This window comes from Cibotium barometz, chromosome 17, assembly GCF_041138505.1.
Source record: "Cibotium barometz isolate CiBa-2024 chromosome 17, ASM4113850v1, whole genome shotgun sequence".
NCBI lineage: Eukaryota > Viridiplantae > Streptophyta > Polypodiopsida > Cyatheales > Cibotiaceae > Cibotium > Cibotium barometz.
Genome location: NC_141062.1, coordinates 34759401 through 34781482, shown reverse-complemented (window position 1 = coordinate 34781482; position 22082 = coordinate 34759401). Strand labels below are relative to the sequence as shown.

General features: G+C 42.9%; 1 protein-coding gene across 2 annotated transcripts in view; it reads right to left on the bottom strand.

Annotated features, from left to right (window-relative positions):
* The window catches only part of LOC147629921 (uncharacterized), a 34978-nt gene extending 17773 nt beyond the window's left edge, over nt 1-17205 (bottom strand). The window contains exons 1-2 of one of the 2 annotated variants that reach the window (XM_086811431.1): nt 16867-17205; nt 15858-16053 (exon numbers count right to left, since the gene is read on the bottom strand). In XM_086811431.1, coding sequence (XP_086667557.1) covers nt 15858-15950 — 93 coding nt within the window. In that variant the 5' untranslated portion in view covers nt 15951-16053; nt 16867-17205. The remainder of the gene's footprint in view (nt 1-15857; nt 16054-16866) is intronic. The other variant, XM_086811430.1, reaches the window with a different exon arrangement.
* Nucleotides 17206-22082: the final 4877 nt, after the last annotated feature.

Below are 22082 nucleotides of genomic sequence, written 5' to 3'. Positions count from 1 at the left end.
GCTATCCATCATCTGGTCCCGGAAAGCCTGCACCTGCAACGTATCCACACTTAAGTGGCCATTACCAGACTGCCACTCATCACAAATCAGAGGACCTGGGAGAGAGAGTGCTGAAAGATTGTAAACTCCATTCTCCACTCCGCCTTCCCAAACCACGTGGCCTGTTGCTTTGTCCCGGAGAGCAACAAAATGCTCATCAAACTCCACCCGTACGCCAGTATTGCAAGCCTGATGCACTGACAACAGATGAAAACCAAGTGACAGAACATACAACACCTGGGAGGAATGCTTCCCCCCTCTGCCATCGGAGGAGTCATGTGCTTGGAAGCACCACTGTCTAGAATCCACTCCCGAGTATCCGTTGCGGAGAATCCTCCAACCTCCTCCCTGCCTCAACAAAATGAAACATCGGTGTCCATCACCTCCAGGTGCACAAAAGCCAGAGTCTTCATGATTGCTACTGAGGAATCTTCACCCTTCTCGGTCTTCCACTTGGGACACTCCCTCCAATAGTGACCTTTCTCGCCACAATCATTGCAGGTCCTCTCTGCCTTTAGTTTCTCACGGTCAATAATAATGGACTTCTTCTCTGAAGACTTCTCTGATGAAGCCTTCCCTTTGCCCGTGTTACGGCCTTTCGACCGTTGGCCAGTTAAGGCCTCCGAAACCTCCACCCTAAGGAGGGTTCGTGAATCGTTCCTCCTGGTCCAAGACCATGGGCACAAGCTCCTCCCACGTGATAGTGCTGAGCCTGCCACTGGTAATCAAAGACGAGTAAAATGCTGAGTACTGAGAGGGCAAGTGTGACAGCAACATTATGGCCATGTCCTCTGACGATATCTCCTTCCCAGCCTGAAGAACTTCCTGCTGAAGAGCCTGCAGCTTGTTAATATGCTCCCGCATTGTCAACGACTTTACAGGGCTCATAACCCGCATCTGTACTTCCAAGGAAATCCTCTTCATGGGCAATACCCAGTTGTAAAGAGAGGCCAAATGCTACATATACCTTTGGCCAACGTCATATGATTTACATGATTGATTACCTGCGGTGTGCAGTTGAGGAAGATAAACGAACGGACCTTGGCATTGACACGATCCCACATCTGTGCCTGTGCCTCCCGGTCCCTTCGGATCGACGGTAACTCCCCTTCCTCTACTTCCGGCCGTGGAACCCCAACAACGACAAAATCAATGAGGTCGTAAGACTCCAAAACAGATTCCATCATAACCTTCCATATGCCGTAGTTATTCCCGTCCAACTGACGGTCCACCGGGAACGTGGGGAGTGTCGGGATCTTCACATGCCTCTCGGCCATCTCTAACAGATCTGCCATTGCGGGGATATACTCTGAAAAAGGGTGGGTGGGTGGGAACAAAGAAGAACTTACACCTGCAAGTGGCTGTCCAGCAAATCAGCTCGCCGTCCTCTTGCTTCTCCTCTTCCCAAACAGTCCCGAACAGTCCACCAATCAGCAACACAACAGTCCCCCTCTTGCTCACACAAATCCCAAGAACTACCTAGAGCCTAGGCTCTGATACCATGTCAGAATACGCAACGGAGATGATGACTAGATCTGGGAACACAAGAGCAAAACGCAATGCAGAAAATAACAGCACAAGAGAGAGAGAGAGAGAGGCTCTGCTCTATATACACAAGAAGAATCCCGGAATGATACAAAACTGGCAAGGGACTGTGGGGCCATTTTATATGGGCCCCAAACAACAGTCGGCCTGCTATAGGCCAGCCGACAGGACCACAAAACTCCACGACCAGCCATCATCACCAGTCGACCAGCACAGCAGGGTGTCGGCCAGCTGATCTGGGAGGTCGTGGACCTGAAGCAACAAAACCAGCTCTCACCAGCATGTCTAAATGCGGTCAGCCAGCTTCAAGTGTCCTCCTTCCACCACGGGGCTGCCACCCAAGCCACAGAAAAATAGGAAAAAATAGGAAAAAAATACGAGGAGTGAGGAAAAATGAGAAAACACCTACAAGGGCGGGCACACCCACAACAAAGGCCCTGGTGTCTACAGAAAGAGAGGAGATGACTTCTAACACATTCCAGGTTACTCCACTCATCTCAACCCAACTACCTATCAAAAAAGAAGCCGAGTGTGCATATTGATTTATGTCTGTGGCCAGCAATCTGCTTTTCAGTCAAGAACCCCTTTGAAGCCAAAGCTCCTTGCACCGTTTCAGGACATCATGCTAAAGGATGATCTCCCACCGAAAGCTCCCACCCAGTCGTCCCGAGGATCATCGCATTGAATTGGTCCCTAGAACAGAACCGCCCCGTAAAGTTCCCCTATTGCCTTTCTAAGGCATTAGAGGGCGAACTGGAGCAACAACTTTCCTAGTTACTTCGAGCTGGATTTATCGTACCCTCATCCTCACCCTTGCTGCACCTATCTTGTTTGTGCAAAAGAAAGACAAGTCCGCACGATTATGCATCGTACAGTGCTCTTAATACGCTCACAGTGAAGAACAGTTTCCCTATGCCCAATGAAGAGAGAGAGTTAGGGTTTCATGTGGGACACACAAAGAAGAAGTGAGAGAGAGAGAGAGAGACATATGGGGATAAGTCAACTCACAAAGTATGAGTGTGTGACTCCCCTATCACACATGTATATTTGCTCTAGTACACATAGTGCACTTAGTACATTAAAAGTACTAAGTGTACTATGTACTATAAAACTTATGGGCTTGTACACACTACAAGGGTGGGCATAATGCCTTTACCCCAACAACCTCCCACTTAAAGGCAAAGTGCCCTTAAATGAAGGAAAAGAAAAAAAATCAGCATGTACATGATAATAGACAAGGCCATATCAAGGCTGAAACTGGCCTCATCCAATGCCCATCAAGTGTCTGCAATGAGCAAACCGCTCTGGAGGCAAACTCTTTGTCAACAGATCAGCCGGGTTGTCATCCGTATGAATCTTGACAAGCTGAATCAGCTTGTTCTCTATCACCTCTCTGATGAAGTGATACTTCACATCCACATGCTTCGTCTTTGCATGAAAGACAGGGTTCTTTGCCAACTGGATGGCACTCTGATTGTCACAATGCAACAATGGAATATCCCCTGTATAACCCAAATCAACCACTAACCGAGATAGCCATAATGCCTCCTTGCAAGCCTCTGTGGCTGCAATATACTCGGCCTCTGTAGTAGATAAGGCAATGCACTTCTGCATCCTAGATATCTATGACACAGCACCTCCTGTGAATGTAAACACATAACCGGTAGTAGACTTCCGGTTATCTGGATGACCGGCATAATCCGAATCAATGTAACCATGCACTAATGCATCCTGTTTGCCAAAGCAGATGCACATATCCTGTGTGCCCTTCAAGTATCTCATGACACCTTTCACTGCTTCCCAATGCTTCTTGCCAGGGTTGGCTATGTATCTAGTAACCACTCCCACTGCAAATGCAATGTCCAGCCTGGTAGCAACCATGGCATACATGAGACTGCCACAAGCTGAAGCATACGGAATCTTGGCCATATCAGCCCTGTCACTGTTCGACTGTGGGCTGTCCATAGCACTGAGTTTCACATATGGAGGCAAAGGAGTACTAGTATTCTTCCCCCCCTCCATATTGAACCTCTGCAAAACTTTGCCAATATATTCCTTCTGAGACAAATACAACACATGCTGATTTTTGTCCCAAAGTATCCGCATACCCAAAATGTGATTTGCATCACCCAAATCCTTCATATCAAAGGTCTGATGCAACCTCTTCTTCAAGGCATCCATCTCTTTACGAGATTTCCCGGCAATCAACATATCATCAACATACAAGATGAGGATCAATAGACTGCCATCCAAAGCTTTCTTGGTGTATAAGCAGTGATCTATGTCACTTCTCCTGAAATCCTGGGATTTCATGAATGTATCAAATTTATGATACCATTCCCTTGGTGCCTGTTTGAGCCCATAAAGACTCTTTTTCAGCTTGCATACAAGCTTCTCCTTTCCATTCACTGCATAACCCTCTGGCTGTTGCATATATATCTCCTCATGGAGATCACCGTGAAGAAAAGCAGTCTTCACATCCATCTGAATCAAATCCAGATCATCATGAACAACCAAAGCTAATACAGCTCTAAGTGTGGTCATTTTGACCACTGGAGAGAAGATCTCATCAAAGTCCACACCATATTCCTGCTTGAAGCCCTTAGCCACTAACCTGACTTTGTATCTTGGCTTTGCATCAGGTGCCACTTTGAGCCTGTAAACCCACTTGCATGGCAAAACCTTCTTGCCTGTAGGCAAATGCACCAACTTCCATGTTCCATTTTTGTGCAGAGAATCCATCTCTGACTTCATAGCACGCTCCCAAAGAGCCTTGTCTGCCCTTTGTAAAGCCTCCTTATAACATGAGGGCTCTCCACAGTCAGTGAGCATCAAGTAGTCAACCCCTGGAACAAACCTGTCAGGGTGTCTAGAGGCTCTTGTGGACCTCCGTACCCAATGATCATCATTTGCAGGTTGCTGTCCAGCCTGCATATCACCTATTGGTGGCTCCTGTTCCATGCCATAAGGTTGAAAGATCATGCCCAGTATCTCCTGTAACTGTGGGATATCCATAGGGATATCTTCTGCCATCTCTGGCTGTCCATTTGGACCATTTTCAGTACCATTTAAGGGCTGGTTTTGTTGCTGTAATGGCTGATTTACAGCCCTTGGTTGTTGTCCATGATGTCCATCATCATCAAAGATGACTCTGCTAGGCTCTTGTTGCCTTGCAGGCTCCTTATACATGCATGTTTCATCAAAAATGACATCATTGCTGCGTATAATCTTTCTATTCATTGGATCCCAAAGTCTATACCCCATTTCACCTCTGTCACCATATCCTAGGAATATGCATTTGTGAGACTTAGGATCAAGTTTGGTGCGTATTTCCCTGCGTATGTGCACGTACGCAACGCAACCAAACACTCTCAGGTGCTTGTAGGACGGAGGCTTCCCTGTCCATACTTCCTCTCGCACTTTCCCACCAAGCCTCGTGTTAGGTGACCTGTTTATAAGATGAACTGCTGTCATAACAGCTTCAGCCCAAAAACCATGAGGTAACACAGCATATGACAACATAGAACGGATGTTCTCCTGAATGGTCCCGTTCATCCTCTCTATTGTCCCGTTTTGTGGAGGATCATAAGGAGCAGAGAGCTCCCTCTTGATGCCTTTAGCATCACAAAAGTCCTGAAACTGTTTGGACATATACTCTCCACCATTGTCGGAACGCAAAGCCTTCAGTGTTTTGCCAGTTTGATTCTCAACATGAGCAACAAACTTCTCAAACACTGAGAATGTATCACTCTTCAAACGAAGAGGATAAACCCACACCTCACGTGTGGCATCATCAATAAAAGACACACAATATTTTGCCCCTCCCAAAGAAAGCTAAGGCATCTCACATACATCTGTATGCACAAGCTCTAACTGAGCATCTTTCTGTCCAAGAGCTTTCTTGTGGGGACACTAGAGTTGCCTGCCATATATACAATGCTCACAAAACTGAAAACTTGAAAACTTTAGAGAAGACAAGTAACCATAACGAGACAATTGCTCCATTCCTTTGACACTCATGTGTCCCAACCGGCTATGCCACATAGAGATTTCCGACAACTCGGTTGCATTTACATTAGCATGGTGACAAACATTAGCATGCATCAAGTAAAGAGTGTCCACCTTAGAGCCTCTGGCAACAACCAGTGAGCCCTTACTAATCTTCCACTTTCCACCACCAAATGTGGTAACATAACCAGCATCATCAAGCTGTCCAGTAGAAAACAGGTTCTTCTTGATCTCAGGCACATGCCTGACATCATGGAGCGTAAGCTGTGAGCCATCTGAAAACACAAGCCTCACATCACCTCTGCCAAGAATCTGGCATGCATGGTTGTCACCCAAATAAATTACTCCTTCATTGCCAACAGTATACCTGACAAACAAGTCTCTGCAACCTGTGACATGAAAGGAGGTACCTGAATCAATGATCCATGAGTGCATACCATGACCATCTCCTGCATGGAGTGAATGGGCATCAAGTGAAGACATGAATAGGACTTCATCCTCACTGTCACCTGCATGTGACACATTGACTTCTTCAATCTTGACTCCACTTTTGCCCTTCGGCTTTGCATCTTTGGCTTCATCTTTGTCTTTGTCTTTTCCTTTGCCCTTTTCCTTTTGATCATTCTTCCATTTGTAGCATTGCTTTTTGAAATGTCCCTTCTTGCCACAATAATGGCATTCCAAGTCCTTTTTGGAGTGGGACTTGCTCCTTCCCCGTTCTTGGCTTTTACCCCTTTGCTGGGATCTCCCACGTGCATTCATTGCATTGGACTTTCCAACATAGTTGTTCTTCCTGTTCATCTCCTCTTGAAGGAGAGCACCCTCCACATCTGCATATGACAACATAGCATTTGAATTGCTAGTGGCTGTCCTGAATGTGTCCCAACTCTCTGGCAAAGTGCATAAGAGAAAGGTGGCTTTGAATTCATCGTCCATTGCCAACTTTTGATTAATGACCTGGCTGACAACACCATTAAACTCATTTAGATGGGCTGTCATAGACGCCCCTTCCTTCATTTGAAGACCTATGAGTTTCTTCAAGCAATACACTTTGCTTGAGGCACTTTGCTAGGCATACAAGTCCTGCAATCTTTGCCACATTCCCTAAGCTGTCTTCTCTTCACGTATGCTCAAAAGTAAAGAGTCTGACACAGACAACATGATGGTGGATCTTGCCATCTCATCCATATCTTCCCATTCTTCAACAGTAAGAGAAGCGGGCATTACACCCCTTTCTTTGATGGGCTTGTGCTGCTTCTTCTGGAGCAACACATTATAGCACTGGGTTTGCCAAATGTCATAATTATGTGAGCCTTCAAGCTTTTTGATGTGAAGCAATGAAGAGCTCTCACCTATGGTTGCCATAGCAATATGCAACCTTTGACACAGTCAATGCCTGACTCCCTGCAAGATGTGCAAACACTGCACCAAAAGCACACAAAATGCTCACAGTTGTTCTCCCAAAGTTTATCTCCCACTGCGGGAGCACGAATGCAACTCTCCTCCCACTGAATGTGATAAAATCACCAAAATCTGGTTGCTGCAGATTTATGACAACACCTTAGATGTGCTCTGTTCCCCTTCCAAAATACTGTACAACAGTACTAAGTGCTCACCAATGATGTACCAAATCTGTACCGACAAGTACAGCAGCTGAAAATGAGCCTTTTCCTCACTCAAATCAATGTACAGCCATGCCAAAACTTGTACAAAGTTGTACCAAATCTGTACCAGCAAGTGCAGTAGCAATAAATGCTCTCTTGGCTGTCCAAATGAGTGAAAATCAGACCTTGACAGTCCCCACCACTGCATACAACAGTCCCGGACAGAAATTAGGCAAAAGCCCCTTGATTGCAAGTGGATTACTGAGGGTTCAAGGCATAAAAGTCTTCCCTGCTGCTTTGCCAAGCTCAACAAGCACAAAATCTTGAAAAGCCCCTTGATTCAAGATCAATTTCTGATCATGAATGGTACATTAATGCACATGAAAGACATCCAGAGTCTTCACAATGCTTCCCCCTAGCCACATATACATCCAATACATAAAAGCCCCTTGATTTACTGGCACATTGAGTGCTTGACAGGCATCAACACATTGCCCAAAGCATCAAATGCCAGTGCCTGCATGCAAATCAACCCAATTGGCACAGAAGCCCTTTGATTTACACTCCAATTTCCTGCAATTTTGGCCCGAATGTGAGATTGCTCACATCATACAGCATGTATGAATGCCCAATGGCACAATCACATCAAAAGCCCCAAATGTTAACACCCAATTTCCTGCCAATTGACCCGGAATGTGACCAATGTCACCCAATGTTGTCAATTGTGCTCAAATATGAGCCATTAGGACTTGTAGCTGCTCAATTGATGAAAATGGACATGCAAATCCCAAAAAATTGAAGCAAATACCTCTGAAGCGATGATCAATCAGTGATTTTTGTTGCAGGAAAAGGGGGGGGCGTCGTATTTGATGACTCGTGTGCTGATGCTGCTACTGTTGTGCAGGTGGGCGGTTTTCTGTAACAGGGAGTTGGTGATGACTATAGACGGAACTGCAGGCTGGCAGTGTCGGGGATAGAACTGCAAGCTGGCGGCGTCGAGGATGGAACTGTAGGCTGGCGGAGTTTCGCTCTAGCCGCCTCACCTGCTGCGAGCGCTGCCCCAGCGAGTTATGAGGCGAGTTGCGCTATTGAGGTCGGCGACGATGGAACGGAGCCTCTCCCACACGGCACTCGACTCCTCCAGCTGCGCGCGAAACTCCTCAAGGCGGTCCTCAGGCTCCTCACGCTATCATGCAATGCCTCCCCTTCGCGCTACGGGTGCTCGCCTGCATCCCAGAAAAAGGAGTAGCAGAGGAGGCGGCGAAGGAGGGCGGCGCCCTCAGCCGTGTCGAAGGCGCCCTCGGAAAGCTTTTCGGCGGACGCCTTTGGTTCTCCATCCACGCTCACCGCACCATCCTTGCCGGCTCGTGTGACGATCTGCAAGTCGTAAAAGCCTTCGCTTCACCCACAGCTGTACGACAGCAAGCTCTCCCAACCAGAAGCAGGCCGCCCTAGTAAAGCAGCTGTACTGCTGAGATAAAAACCCTTTTAAAAAAATGTAACCCTAAAACCAGAGCTCTGATACCAGTTGAAGAGAGAGAGTTAGGGTTTCATGTGGGAGACACACACAGAGAAGAAGTGAGAGAGAGAGAGAGAGAGAGAGACATATGGGGATAAGTCAACTCACAAAGTATGAGTGTGTGACTCCCCTATCACAAATGTATATTTGCTCTAGTACACATAGTGCACTTAGTGCATTAAAAGTACTAAGTGTACTATGTACTATAAAACTTATGGGCTTGTACACATTACAAGGGTGGGCATAATGCCTTTACCCCAACACCCAAGATTAAGTATATCTTGAGCGACTTAATGATGCAAAGTTCTTATGTGATTACCTACCACCATTTGAGGCACGTGCTCCATTTCCATCGTCATCTACCACCCTCATGTTTCATGGTTCACTTAAATGATCACAAACCATGCCTAGTGCCCAATGAAGTGACAGACAAACCAGAGGGAGTCGGATCTTCCAACAATTTGGAAGTATGATTAAATACATTCCTGGCTCGCATAACCTCGTTACCAATGCTCTAAGTTGTAAAGGCAAAATTCAGCATTTGCAGGAGTCCACTGTGCTTGAAATACAGGGAAAAGATCTCAACAATATGAAGGCACAATACAAGGATTCTTTGGAATTCGGAACTCAGTATAGATTGGCCCTACAATCAAAATCGGGTTACTATACTGTCCATGATGGCTGGTTATTTTACAAGAACCGTTACATATATAAAAGAATTTCTATTTATTAACATGAAAGAGATTGTTTAATACGAGATAAAGTTATTGATAAAGTTGAAGGGGAAGAAAAAAAATCATTTGAATAATCCTAGAATTGGTATGAGACTAGAGAGTATTTTAGTTTAATTGTTTTTCTCAACCTGATTCCTAATAAAATATGTATCGTTACCCACAATACCAAAGAATCAAATGAATATAACTCCTAATATTAGTGATTATTTAGTTACCTCTAGCTTGGGGATTTGATATAATTTCTCAGTAGATTTCTATTCATTGTAACAAATATTGGATAATCTTTTTTTCTATATAGATAGTTTCTAGTCATTGAGTCATTCCACCCTGAAACAGAATGTCTATCAACATGTCCAAGCATGCCAGATATGCCAGAAAGTGAAGGTTCCTCATACGAAACATGCAGGGTTGCTTCAACCTTTGCCAGTTCCCGAAGGTCCTTTTCAAGATATCACTATGGACTTTGTTAGACCTCTTCCCGTTGCGTTTGGATCTCGGAACACACTGCATGACCATTGTTTCTTGGTTGAAGCCCTACATTGGTCCAGCTTTGCAGGATATTGTAGACAAGACGTGGTAGATGGAGCCAAAGTTATTGAGCCCAAATAGATTCTCCTCCACTAATAGAAGTGTGGATCGGGTCAAAGACAGACAGTTCTACACAAAGTTCAAGGACCGAGGTACTCATGAAGCGGTCTTGCTCGAGTTCTTTCCAAAGTACCCCAAGCCCCAACCCTTGGCGGATTACTTGGAAGCGATGTACCTGTGCACCCCACACTGGAGTGCTATGTGACACATTGGCTCTACATCAATGCAACATTCATACAGTAGGATTACCCTTTTTAGGAATATTTGTCATATGCCGTGACCTATTGTGAGCCTCAATCCGGGCCATGTCAAGCACGAGCTATGTAGGTCAATCTCCACAGCCATAGATAGTCTGCATTTCATTAGATAAAGTCATGTAGAAGTCAACCAAAACTTAGGTAATGCATTAGAAGCATGTAGAGGCTAGATGTATATTAAAGCATGCCTATGGGCCAGCCAAAGGCCAGCCCATGGCCATAGGACCAGTCGGCAGCCTGTTTAGGGCTGTTTACAGCCCTGGACAGCACATAAGAACCAGCCCACAGCATGGGAAAACCTCCATATTGCAGTCAGCCCCAGCATCAGATAGGGCTTCGGTAACAGGTCGTGGAGTGTGGCAGTCAGCCAGGGCAGCATCATAAACACGCATAGCATTTAATGCTGAAGTATAGCATTTTTTGTCCATATAAACAGGCCAACCAGCAGCCCAATACCATATATAAGTAAGCGCTCAGTTCTCAGCCTAAGGCATCATTCGTTAAATCATCCACATCACTTCCAACGTAGTGATGTGTGCCTAGAGCCTCAAGCTTCTTGCGCATACATTCAGCAGTCAGTACTTTATTGTGCTACATATCCCAAGGCCTCCACAAAGAGCATTCTTCAACATTCAGCTAGCATATGTACATCCCTCAATTTTGGGTTTGCATAGTGGTCATCGAAGACCTATTCAAAGGAGCTTGAATAGCATATGGTTCAGCTTGCGTTCGGTCTACTTTGTCCTTGCATTTATGAGACCTCGGTCATCTTTCATACTCATTGTACAAAGTTCTCCAAAGAAATATGAGCAAATACTCCTACTTGCACAGGGGGGCCCTTCAATGCGTATTTGGGACCCGATACTCTCTCTCTCTCTCTCTCTCTCTCTCTCTCTCTCTCAAAGTGGAATTGCATAAACTCACGGGTATAAAGAAGGCTTTGTGCGTGTTACGACAATCAACCTATTGCATGCTTCAAAAAACATAACCACTCCCCCTATGGCCAAATCTGACAATGAGAGAGCGCACTAGATCCCTGAAGAGCCTGTTACTTCTATAGCAACTGCATCCGGAAGCCATGTTTCCAGTGGAGATGTGCAAGCAATGTTCCAACAATTTATGGAACAACTACTTGAGCAAAAGGCTTTGATTCAGGCCATGTAAAAGCAACTACCTCTTCAGGATTCCTCATCACACATCCCCCCCCCTCCTCTACCAATTCTCATCGAGATCCCTTCTAGGACCCCTTATCAAATCTCATTTTCACGAGAAGGTGAATTTTAGTAGATCCCACATCTTTGTATTCATGGATTCATCAGTTTGAAACATACTTTCCTGCTGGTAGAAAGTCAGATGTGGAAAAAGTTGTGTTAGCTAGCTGCTACATAGAAGGGGAAGTGATATCTTGGTGGACACATAGGGCCCAAGTAAATTCCCAATTTGGGGTTGCTGCCTATGAATGAGAACGTGCAAAGGTCCTCCAATTTGCGAATAAGGTCACTCACCTAGCCTTACAATTGCAAAAATCCAAGGAGGCCAAGAAAGGGCAATTCCTTTATGGTTTAGACATGCAAATCCAATGGAATGTGTGTATGTTTGAACCACCGACCTTTGAAAGGGCACTAGCACTCGTGCACAAAGTGTCGAGATGAAGTACAACGGTGAAAAGCCCAAGACTTCCTAGCCCACAGCGCCCACGGTAGCTCCTGCTAGTGGCAAGGACCAGAACCAAGCAAAGTCTTCTCCAAGATAGACCAAGGGAGCCTCTGGCTCCAAGAACTCGACTAATGCATCAAACCTTACTCCAGAGTCCAGACCAAAAAGCGCAAGCAGGCAACGGGATGGTTGGCTTTCCTACAAAAATCAACTCTACTTCTTGAAGCAATTTCTGGCAACAATTCTCCATGAGGTGGCCATAGGGGCATGAACTCAACATTGGAGAAAAACAAGACTAAATTTTATTGCCCAAAATGTGGCAGGACATGTTCACGTATGTGTAACATTGTCCTATTTGTCAAAAGGTGAAACCGTCGCATAGGAAGAAAGCGTGTTTGTTACAACCATTGCCCATTCCCGATGACCCTTTCCAAGATATCTCTATGGATTTTGTGACAAATCTGCCACCCAGTCCAAGTAAGCGTAACACACAATGTTTGATGGTTGTTGATCGTTGTAGCAAATTCGTTATGCTTATTCTTTGCAAGGCGAAAGTGCCTGTCGAAGATGTTGTAAAACTGTATATCCGGCATTAGTACCCGATTGGTGGCATACCGAGAACCATTGTATCAAATCGCGATGCCAAGTTTACCATTCATTTTTGGAGGGCATTGTTTGATAATTTTGGGACTAAGTTGAATTTTTCCAATGCATTCCAATGTCCACCCACAGAGTACACACTAAAGCTCCGAATATCCAACAAACCCCCCTTTCGAGCGAAGGTGGAGATGTTAGGATGGCTTTCAATAGTCCCTGTCCTTCAATACTAGCAAAAACACGACATGTTTCCCGCAGCTGGTTCAGAGGCTCATGAACATTTAATAAGCATGGCTCAAAGGTTCATGTAGCATGGCTCAATGCGAAAGACTCAAAGGTCATATCTTGCTTAGAGAGACAAAAGACATTACACATCAACAAAGCGAAAACCCCCCCTGTTTCTAAGTAGGAATGAGAGAACACGGAGCCTTTTATAAAAAATAAGGCTTATAAAAACCATACACAAGATTATTTATCATATTTTGGGAGACATCCCAAGCACAAAACCCTTTGGCTGAAGTAGAGAAAATAAAAAACCCAATCATGATCTTCCTCTTTAAAAGAAAGATTGTCCATCATGGTAGCTGCATGTACCACTGTTGTGGAAGCCACTGCTTCCTCTTCTTCTTCTTCTACCATTGAGTTTATATGCACCTTTTTTGTTTCTTAGCTATCTTCTTGAAGCATCGGTCTTCTTTGTGTCCGAGCTTCTTGTAGAAGTTACATTTGACAGCCCTTTTGTCTTTTCCTTTTATGAACATGACTTTGTTAAGGCCAAATGCTATGTCTTGTTGTTCTTTGAGACAACGATCTTCATCTATCAAAGTTGCAATCATGTCATCAAAAGAAGTATGTCTATTCACCCTAAGATAAGTTAGGCTGTTACCATATTTTGTCAAATCTTCAATGCTAGACAAGAGGACAGCTTTCTTGACGTCTTCATCTGGCTCAGTATTTAGGCTAGCTAATTGTTGAATGAGAGAGCTCAAATTATTTAAATGTTCTCCCAAATTAATAGATTAACTCATTTTTCAGCCAAAGAACCTTTGCTAGAGAAAAACCTTGGATTTGTTAATTTTATTGCCAAACGGGTTTTCAAGCTTGTCCCATACCTCTTCTGTAGTTTTGATGAATCATACTGTCTACAAGACCAAGGTCAATCTGTGCAAGTGCCTTGTCGTTTTGTCTTGCCAAACTGTTTTCTTTGGTGCCATTGACCATGTTCCTAACACCATCACGCATAAGAAGTAGAAGAATCTTTTTTAGCCAGGTAGGGAAGTTAGGTCCGAGAACTTTTCAAAAACAACACTGCTTCTATTAGGATCCATGGTAGAGGCTAAGAAGGAAAGTAAGTAATGGGAACTGAAGTCCAGCTGTAGATGAGGAAGCGCCAAGCATGCAGTGAGAAGACCGTGAAGAGGGACAGTAGAAGACGACTCAACTCATAGCATCGGCGATGGTGGAAGCAACAGCATCAGCATCAACAATAGAAGAGGCCCAGTTGGAGACGAGTGGAGGAGAAGAGCTAGTATCTCAGCTTGGAGGAGCAAGGGCCATAGTCGACGGCCAGCCAAGTGGCGGTAGTGAGCAAACAACGGATGGTGCAGCGGTGTCGGTGGAGGGCAAACATCAGGCAGCATCAAGTGAAAAGCAAATGACGAGACGGCATCAGGAAATTAGAGCGATGGTCCTCTAGACACTTGCACCGCCCGAAAAAGCTGTCAATGATGGCAATGCAGCCTAGAGGCTAGGCGGAGGTGGTGGGTGCACCCAACACTAGCGCCGCCCGAAAAAGCCGACGATGGCTCTAGGGCGGTGGCAACAGGAGTGTTTTCATGCAGCAGACACCTTGCTCTAATACCATTTGTGGTGTTTTAGGGTTCACAAAGGAGAGCTATGGAGGATGATGGACCTTCATGGTGTATGTGCAGAAGAGAGAGGGAGTGTGTAATGTAACAAGCTAAATCAGATCATTGCACAATACAATGTGATGCTTGTATTCATTGATATGAAGTTCACAAGGTACAATGCTTTTATCGGCAAAATGCCATATCTTTCTAAACACTCTGTTCATTGGGGCAGTGACACTTGTCTATACCTAGTGACATCACTGCTTACACACACAAACACTTAAGTGGCTATAAGCCCTTGTTCACACACACTTGCACACATTCACCTTCAAGACATGTTCACACAAGGGAGTGTTCACACACTACTGAAGCTCTGAATATCCAACAGAGGCTACGCGGCTTCCGTCAAGTCAAGTTCAACAGAACAGGATTCCCGCACTTGGACACCACGTGGCCATATCTGTACAACACGTGCAGTATCTATAGTAGTAATTGGTCCAATCCGGGATGAGTCAACCAAGGATCCACTTTAGAGTCCATGGACAGGTGGATAAGCCCCGTACATGGTCATGAATAGGTGTGCATGTCCCGCACTCAAATGTCTCCCTCTGGAATGATGTAGAGGTGTACCATACATTGTTAGGCTTTCAGCCACATGCTCATAGGGTATTTGGGACCCAATACTATGTATTTCTCTCTCTCTCTCTCTCTCTCTCTCTCTCTCTCTCTCTTCTTCTCTACATTGTGATATTCATTGTCAAGAACCAAGGGCTAAAATTATTTATCAATCCTCGTCTGTAAGCTTCCGCATGTTGCAAGTGTCTTGAAACCATGTAAGAAAAATATGTATGCTGTTATGTAAGGCAGCAAGGTTGCACAAGTTTACCCTGCTCACTGCCAAGCATCACACTAACAGGGCTACCAAGTAGCTAAGTTCATCCTCCTTTCACCCTCCCGAGCATGCAACTGCTTGGCAGTCATCCCCCTACCAAAAATGCAACTGCCCGACCACAGTCACATAGCATTCTCTTTCATGCAACTCCCTATAAAGGTGACCCGTACATGAGTAGGACATCATCTCATGTGGTTGCAAGGGTGACCCATACACAAGTATGACATCATCTTATGTGTTTGCAAGGGTAACCCATACATAAGTAGAACATCATCTCAAGGGTGACCCATACATAAGATACATGAATAAGACATCATTTCAAATAGACATCATCTAATGGTGACCCATACACGTGATCTTATGTGGGACCCAATACTATGTATTTGTCTTCTCTCTCTCTCTCTCCACTCTTATCTTCTCTACATTGTGATATTCATTGTCAAGAACCAAGGGCTGAAATTATTTATCAATCCTCGTCTGCAAGCTTCCGCATGTTACAAGTGTCTTGAAACCATGTAAGAAAAATATGTATGCTGTTATGTAAGGCAGCAAGGTTGCACAAATTTACCCTGCTCCATAGTAACATGGAACGCCGTTCCATAGCCTTGGGAACGAGGGTACACGTTCCATAACTTGTGTCCTTGTATATATGCCCTTGCATCTCCTTAGCTTGCAAATGGTAGCCATATGGTGATGACGTGTCGTTCACATTTTCTTTCCCATTCCAGAACAGACTCCCGTTCCATGTGACTATGCCCTGCTCACTGCCAAGCATCACACAAGGCTTGAAAATAGAAGAAATTGTCCAACAAATAAGTGTTGACCTGAAGCATTCTAAAGTATGCACACACTGGCTTCCTCCCTGTATTCGCAGTGCCTCTCAAGTGCCCTAGCACACATCAAGGCCCATGAAGTATTTTCTCTCCAAGAGAAAATGCCCTGTTCTGTTGCAACTAACAGGGCTACAAAGTAGCTAAGGTCATCCTCCTTTCACCCTCCCAAGCATGCAACTGCTTGGCAGTCATCCCCCTCCCAAAAATGCAGCTGCTCGTATTGCAACCACATGAGATGATGTCTTACTCATGTACAGGTCACCTTTGCAACCATGCCAGAGATCATATAGGGAGTTGCATCTTTCATGCAACTCCCTATATGACATCATCTTATGTGTTTGCAAGGGTAACCCATACATAAGTAGAACATCATCTCAAGGGTGAGCCATACATAAGATACATGAATAAGACGTCGTTTCAAATAGACATCATCTAATGGTGACCCATACACGTGATCTTATGTGGTTGCAAGGGTGACCCATACACGTCATCTCAAGTGATAGCGAGGGCAACGTTCTAAGGCAAGCACTCGTGTGCAAAGAAAAAGATATAATAAGAACAAGCCGGTCTCATTATTGGTTAGATTACGGGGCCTTTCTAGCTGAAAAAGAAAACAATCAGTAAATTTTCCATATCTGGAGAGTATCTTGCTTCAAATAAACGTAGTAACAGGCTCGATTAGCAGTTAAGGCGACCCTTGGATAGGATAAATATGCAGGAAAAATAGGGTTTTTTTAGAAAAACCTGTGCGAAATTCTCGATGAGCTTGCGAAAACGTTCGTGGCGTGCAGCCTGGACCTTAAGTCTGGTCGCAAGGGGCTTACTGAGAGTGCGGATAGCTAGAGTACCTAGCTTAGCAAAGGGAAGAATCATGATGTTGTTGTTGTGGCAGAGTAGAAGAAAATCCCGTAGCTCTCTGTTTGGCCAGATCAAACTCATCACAGAGGCTGCTTATCATCGCATGGCATGCGTGCGGGTTAAGCCACAGAGAGGCCGAGAAGAGAGGAAGGAGGCTTCCTTGTTGGACCTTTTCGACTTTTTAGTTTTTTTTTTAATGGGGTTACCCTACTCCTCCCTAGCATTGAAAGCTAGAATTTTACAAAGAATGCAAATACTAGTCTCTTAATATCGGGCGCTTGTTCTAGTGGTTGATGGGGGTGGCTTGTAACAACCTTTGTTCTAGTGGTTGATGGGGGTGGCTTGTAACAACCTGGAGGTACCAGGCTCGATCCCCGGCTAGACGCCCGATAGTTACAATGCCCTCGCTTTGTAGAGGATATGAGGGGTCCTCATGGAGTACTTAGCTCCCTTCTAGTAGCCAAATTTTTTATAGATAAAAAGACTAGTCTCTTTCTTATTGTTCTAGGTAGAAGAAGCATTAGAAAGTTCCATAAGACATTGATCTTCGATATGTCACCATCCATGAGCTTAATTGGAAACCTCTTATAGAACAAGCAGAGTACATATGCCTAGTTAAATACCACATCCATGGAAGTAACATAGCCTCAGTTGAGGTGGTCACAAGGTATACCCTCCCTCGTGCTTGACTATACCTCAATCAAGAAGTGCATACCCTCACATATGAGGCTATCAACAGCCCATGTGATGTGCAGACCCTTAAGGGAGTAGTAGGGTAACCACACACGGCTATCAGCATCCCATTTGATGTGTATAGAAACCCATAGAACATTATTATGAATTTGGATTTACAAACCTAATAAAAAAATAGGGGAGATACTTTTTTTAATTATATAGATATTTTTAGCACACCCACCCAAGCAAGCCCTCTCCATGTCCCCTTACTGGCTACAAGTTATGAGACTCAAACCCAATACCTCCAAAAAGCCAGGAGACCTATGAGAAGAGAAGGGAAAAATAAAATTCATAGGGTATGTTGGGTGCGACAAGGGGGAGAGGGCAGGAGAAGAGAGATACACAAAAGAGGAGAGAGGGACCTTGTTGGTTGAGAGAGAAATAATGGGGAGCAGAACAAAGATGTGTAATGTGTTGAAACCTAGGGAGAAGTGAGAAGGAAGGAGAAGAAACATGATGAACCCCAAGGTGAAGTGAGGAGGTCCTTGCAGTTGTGCTAACGTTAAACTACCTATAAAACAAGAGTATATTCTCTTGCATTCAAACAATGCCACCTCTTAGGTTACTCAAAAATCTTTTCTACACTTTTAAAGTGCTTTAGGCTTTGGCACATGTGTTTGGAGAAGAGTGGCTAACATCCACCCTCCTCAAGATGTCTTCTCATGTCTACAGAGAAGGAGACATTGTGAGAGGATCTTTAAGGGTATAAGGATGGCCATCTACCCCCCATCTCTCTCTCTCTCTCTCTCTCTCTCTCTCTCTCTCTCTCTCTCTCTCTCTAAGTCATACTACCAACCATGAGAGTGCACTATTTCAAGTAGTCGATCACATGTCTCTTAGTTAGAACTCTATAGAAAGGTTTCCTAGCATTCTACAATCAAATCTCATACATTACAAACCCTCCATCCCCCCCATCATTTTCAAGCGTCATATTGAGGCAAGAGATGAATAGTGTCTTCACTAATGGCATAATTATATGACATGTAAACATCCCAAGACTCTACCTTCCAAAATAAGTCTCTAAGCATCCCAAGAGTCTACCTTCCAAAATAAGTTTGTAAGCATCCCAAGACCCTCCCTTCCAAAATAAGTTTGTAAACATCCCAAGACTCTCGCTTCCAAAATAAGTTTAATTGAGACCATAATCTCATAGAGATGATGGTAGATGGTAGATGGATGAATAAAGTAATCACTGATGACATATATTATATAGCATATAATCTCATACTGATGATGGGGCAGCTGGATATAACCTTAATGGCTAAGCTAGTTAACTAGTTTAACACAAAAGGATGAATTGTGTAGTGAAGCATCACATTTGCTAGAAGGAAAAAGATAATAAGATGAAGAGACAAGTGATGTTTCAACAAATTTACCTTATTTACAATTATCTATAAGAACTTGACTTATTACAAAGAAAAAGCCTGTTTGGAGTTCTCTAAGAAGAAGAGTGTGGCTTATTACAAAGCAACCACAAATCTCATTGGGGTTCTCTAAGGATTTGAGGAATTGCTTAACATATCACAAAGTAGCTGGTTTGGACTCCTCTAAGAATTTACCAAAGGATTTAGAGCATATATCTTGAGAAGAAGCATTACAAAAATTTAGAGGATGACAAGAGGGTTTAAAAAGAGGATGGGAGGTAGAACTTAGCTTGACTATCTATACATCTAGTATATATAAGTTAGATACATCTAGTATCTATAAGTTTAATAAAGAGAGGATGTGTTATATGCACATTATGTGTGCATATACTAGGAGGCTAACCCACATTAGGCTTGTGAGCATGGGAGCATGGGAACACGCTCTAGTGGAGCATGGGTTAGGACTAACCTTAAGGGTTAAGGTTAGGGTCAGGCATCCAAGAGTCACACATGGGAAATGGAGAGTCAAGAGTCACTTGAGAGCCCTCCTATATAATAGGGGCATGGGGAACACTCAAGGGAAGCTTGGAGGCTTGGAGGCTTAGGCTATGGTCTCTTGTGTAGAGGATCATATCTACTCACCTACCATTTCACCCTATAGCTACATGCTATTGGATTGGAGTTATACCTCTTGATGGTATGGGACATCAAGATAAAGGTATGATGTATTTCATTATATTTTATGTGTGCATCCCTTGGGCTCGGGGGTGGTCAGGTGGATGAGTTTATGGCCTGATTTATGCATGTTTATGCATAACAATTATCTAGAGAGATCTTAGGGTTTTAACAGTGGTATCATAGTAATCTCTAGTTAATTGTTGTTGATTTTTCTTTCTTATTGTAATTTTTGGCATTTTTAAAAGTAAATTTTAATATTTACTAATAAAAATATTATTTTATTGATTTGTGTTGATGATTTGCACGTGGATCATCGATATGGCAATTGGAACACATGTTACTACTATTCAATGGTAGATGTTGTAGGGGAATTCCGTGAGTTTAATGCTGTTTTTTCTTATTTTTTATGGTTTGAAATAAGCATTAATGGAAATTTTTACAAAAATACCACATATTTTATTGTGGACATTTTTGGTAGAATGGATTTCCTAAATTTTTAGAATTTTAAAGAATTTTTTCATAATTTTTTAGAAAATTTTTGAGCATTTTTATGGTTAAAAATATATTTTTTATATATTTTTGCGAGTTTTTTCGCGAGTATGCGATCAGATTTTTGTCGATTTTCTGCTAAAATGCAGTAGAGGGCAGCATGTTAATGCAGTGAATGCTCTCCTGTGTGCGTAGGACCCTCTTCGCCTCTCAATTCTGATTTTTCCTTCTATTTTCCTCCCGCCCGTGTGAACTTCTCTTAATAGGGATTTTTTAAATTAGACATTAATCATAATTAATATTTAATTATAATTAAGCTTGGTGTTGATCAAAAGTTAACGTCTCTGTAACAGAGAGAGAAGGAGGGGGTGAGAAGGGAATTGAGTGGAGAAGATGGAGAGGAGAGAAGATTGTGGAGAGATGATTTCATCATCTCTCTCTCACTCTGCATTTCATGCACGCGGGAGGGGGGGGCTGCGCTATAGTCCGCCGGCAAAAATTTGCCTCCCCCCCCCCAAAAAAAATTTTATAAGCTTTTTATTAAAGCTTTGTTTTTTTTAGCTTTAAAAAATATAAAAAAGGTTTCTTTTTCCAAATATTTTTCAAAAATTAAGCTTGAAGAAAAAGCCTTAAAAAAGGGAGAAATTTGAAATCTGAGAAAAGAAAATTCTCTGAAAATTTTTGAAATTTTTTTCTTGGTGCCTTTTGGCTTTTCATCTTCCTGGAAACCTTTTGGCTTTCCGCTTTCCAGAAACCTTTTGGCTTTCCGAATTCCGGAAAACCTTTTGACCTTTCGGATTATGAAAACTTTTGACCTTTCACATTCTGATTTTTTTTGTCTTTTCATTTTCCCGAAACAGCTGGCTTTCTGTATTCCGAGAAAACCGTTGGGATTTCGAAATTACCGTTCGTATTCTTAATGCGTTCGGGGTAAATTAAAATTTTTTAAAAATTCTCCAAAATTAGTGAAAAACTAGACAAAGGTTATTTTAAATTTCTGGAAAATGTGGGGTTGGTGTTTGGCATGTGGTGTGTCCATTCAAGCGCCCGTGACTATTCAAATTCTTTTAAAAATATATTTTTTGACCCATAAAATTAAAAAATCCATTAAAATTGTAAAGTTTCATTGGATTTGAGAATTGTCGCGCGGAATTGAAAATTTTGTGAACGATGGGATTCTCAAGAAAAATTAGAAATTTTTTAGAAATTATTTTTAGAAGTCCTAAAAATTGATATTTTTAAAATAACAATGGTATTTTGGCAAATCTAAATTGCTAAAAAATTTCTGGAGAAATATAGGTTTGGAATGCCATAAGATAGGTTTGGTGGAATTCAAAATTATCATATTTTGAGGCCCTATAAAATTAAGAAAAAAATAAGAAAAAATCATGATAATTTTTTTTCTCGAGAATTTAATATTTTCGAGGGTTATTTAATGTTGAAGTACGTTTTCTCGTGATACATTAGATAGATGCGGGTTATTCGCATATTATTAATATGATTATACCTCGTATTAGTAGATATTTTTGTTTGGATTAATTTTAAAATGATGTTTTCATGATTTTTTACCATTGTTTAGTCATTCTTTTTGGATATGTTCCTTAATTACTTTTGATGGCTATAATCTGCGTTTAAAGTGTGTCTCACCTTTGACACTTGTACATGATAATTTATTTTACACTTGTTTAAGTGTGGTTTATGCTTAATTTCTTAAGCCTAAGATAAATTCTATCATGGGTTAGTTGATCTGTTTATTTTGTTGTAGGTATTGGATGTTTTCCAAGTTTTATATGGACTCATCAAGTTCTCCCTAGATCACTTGTATCTAGGGTTTTT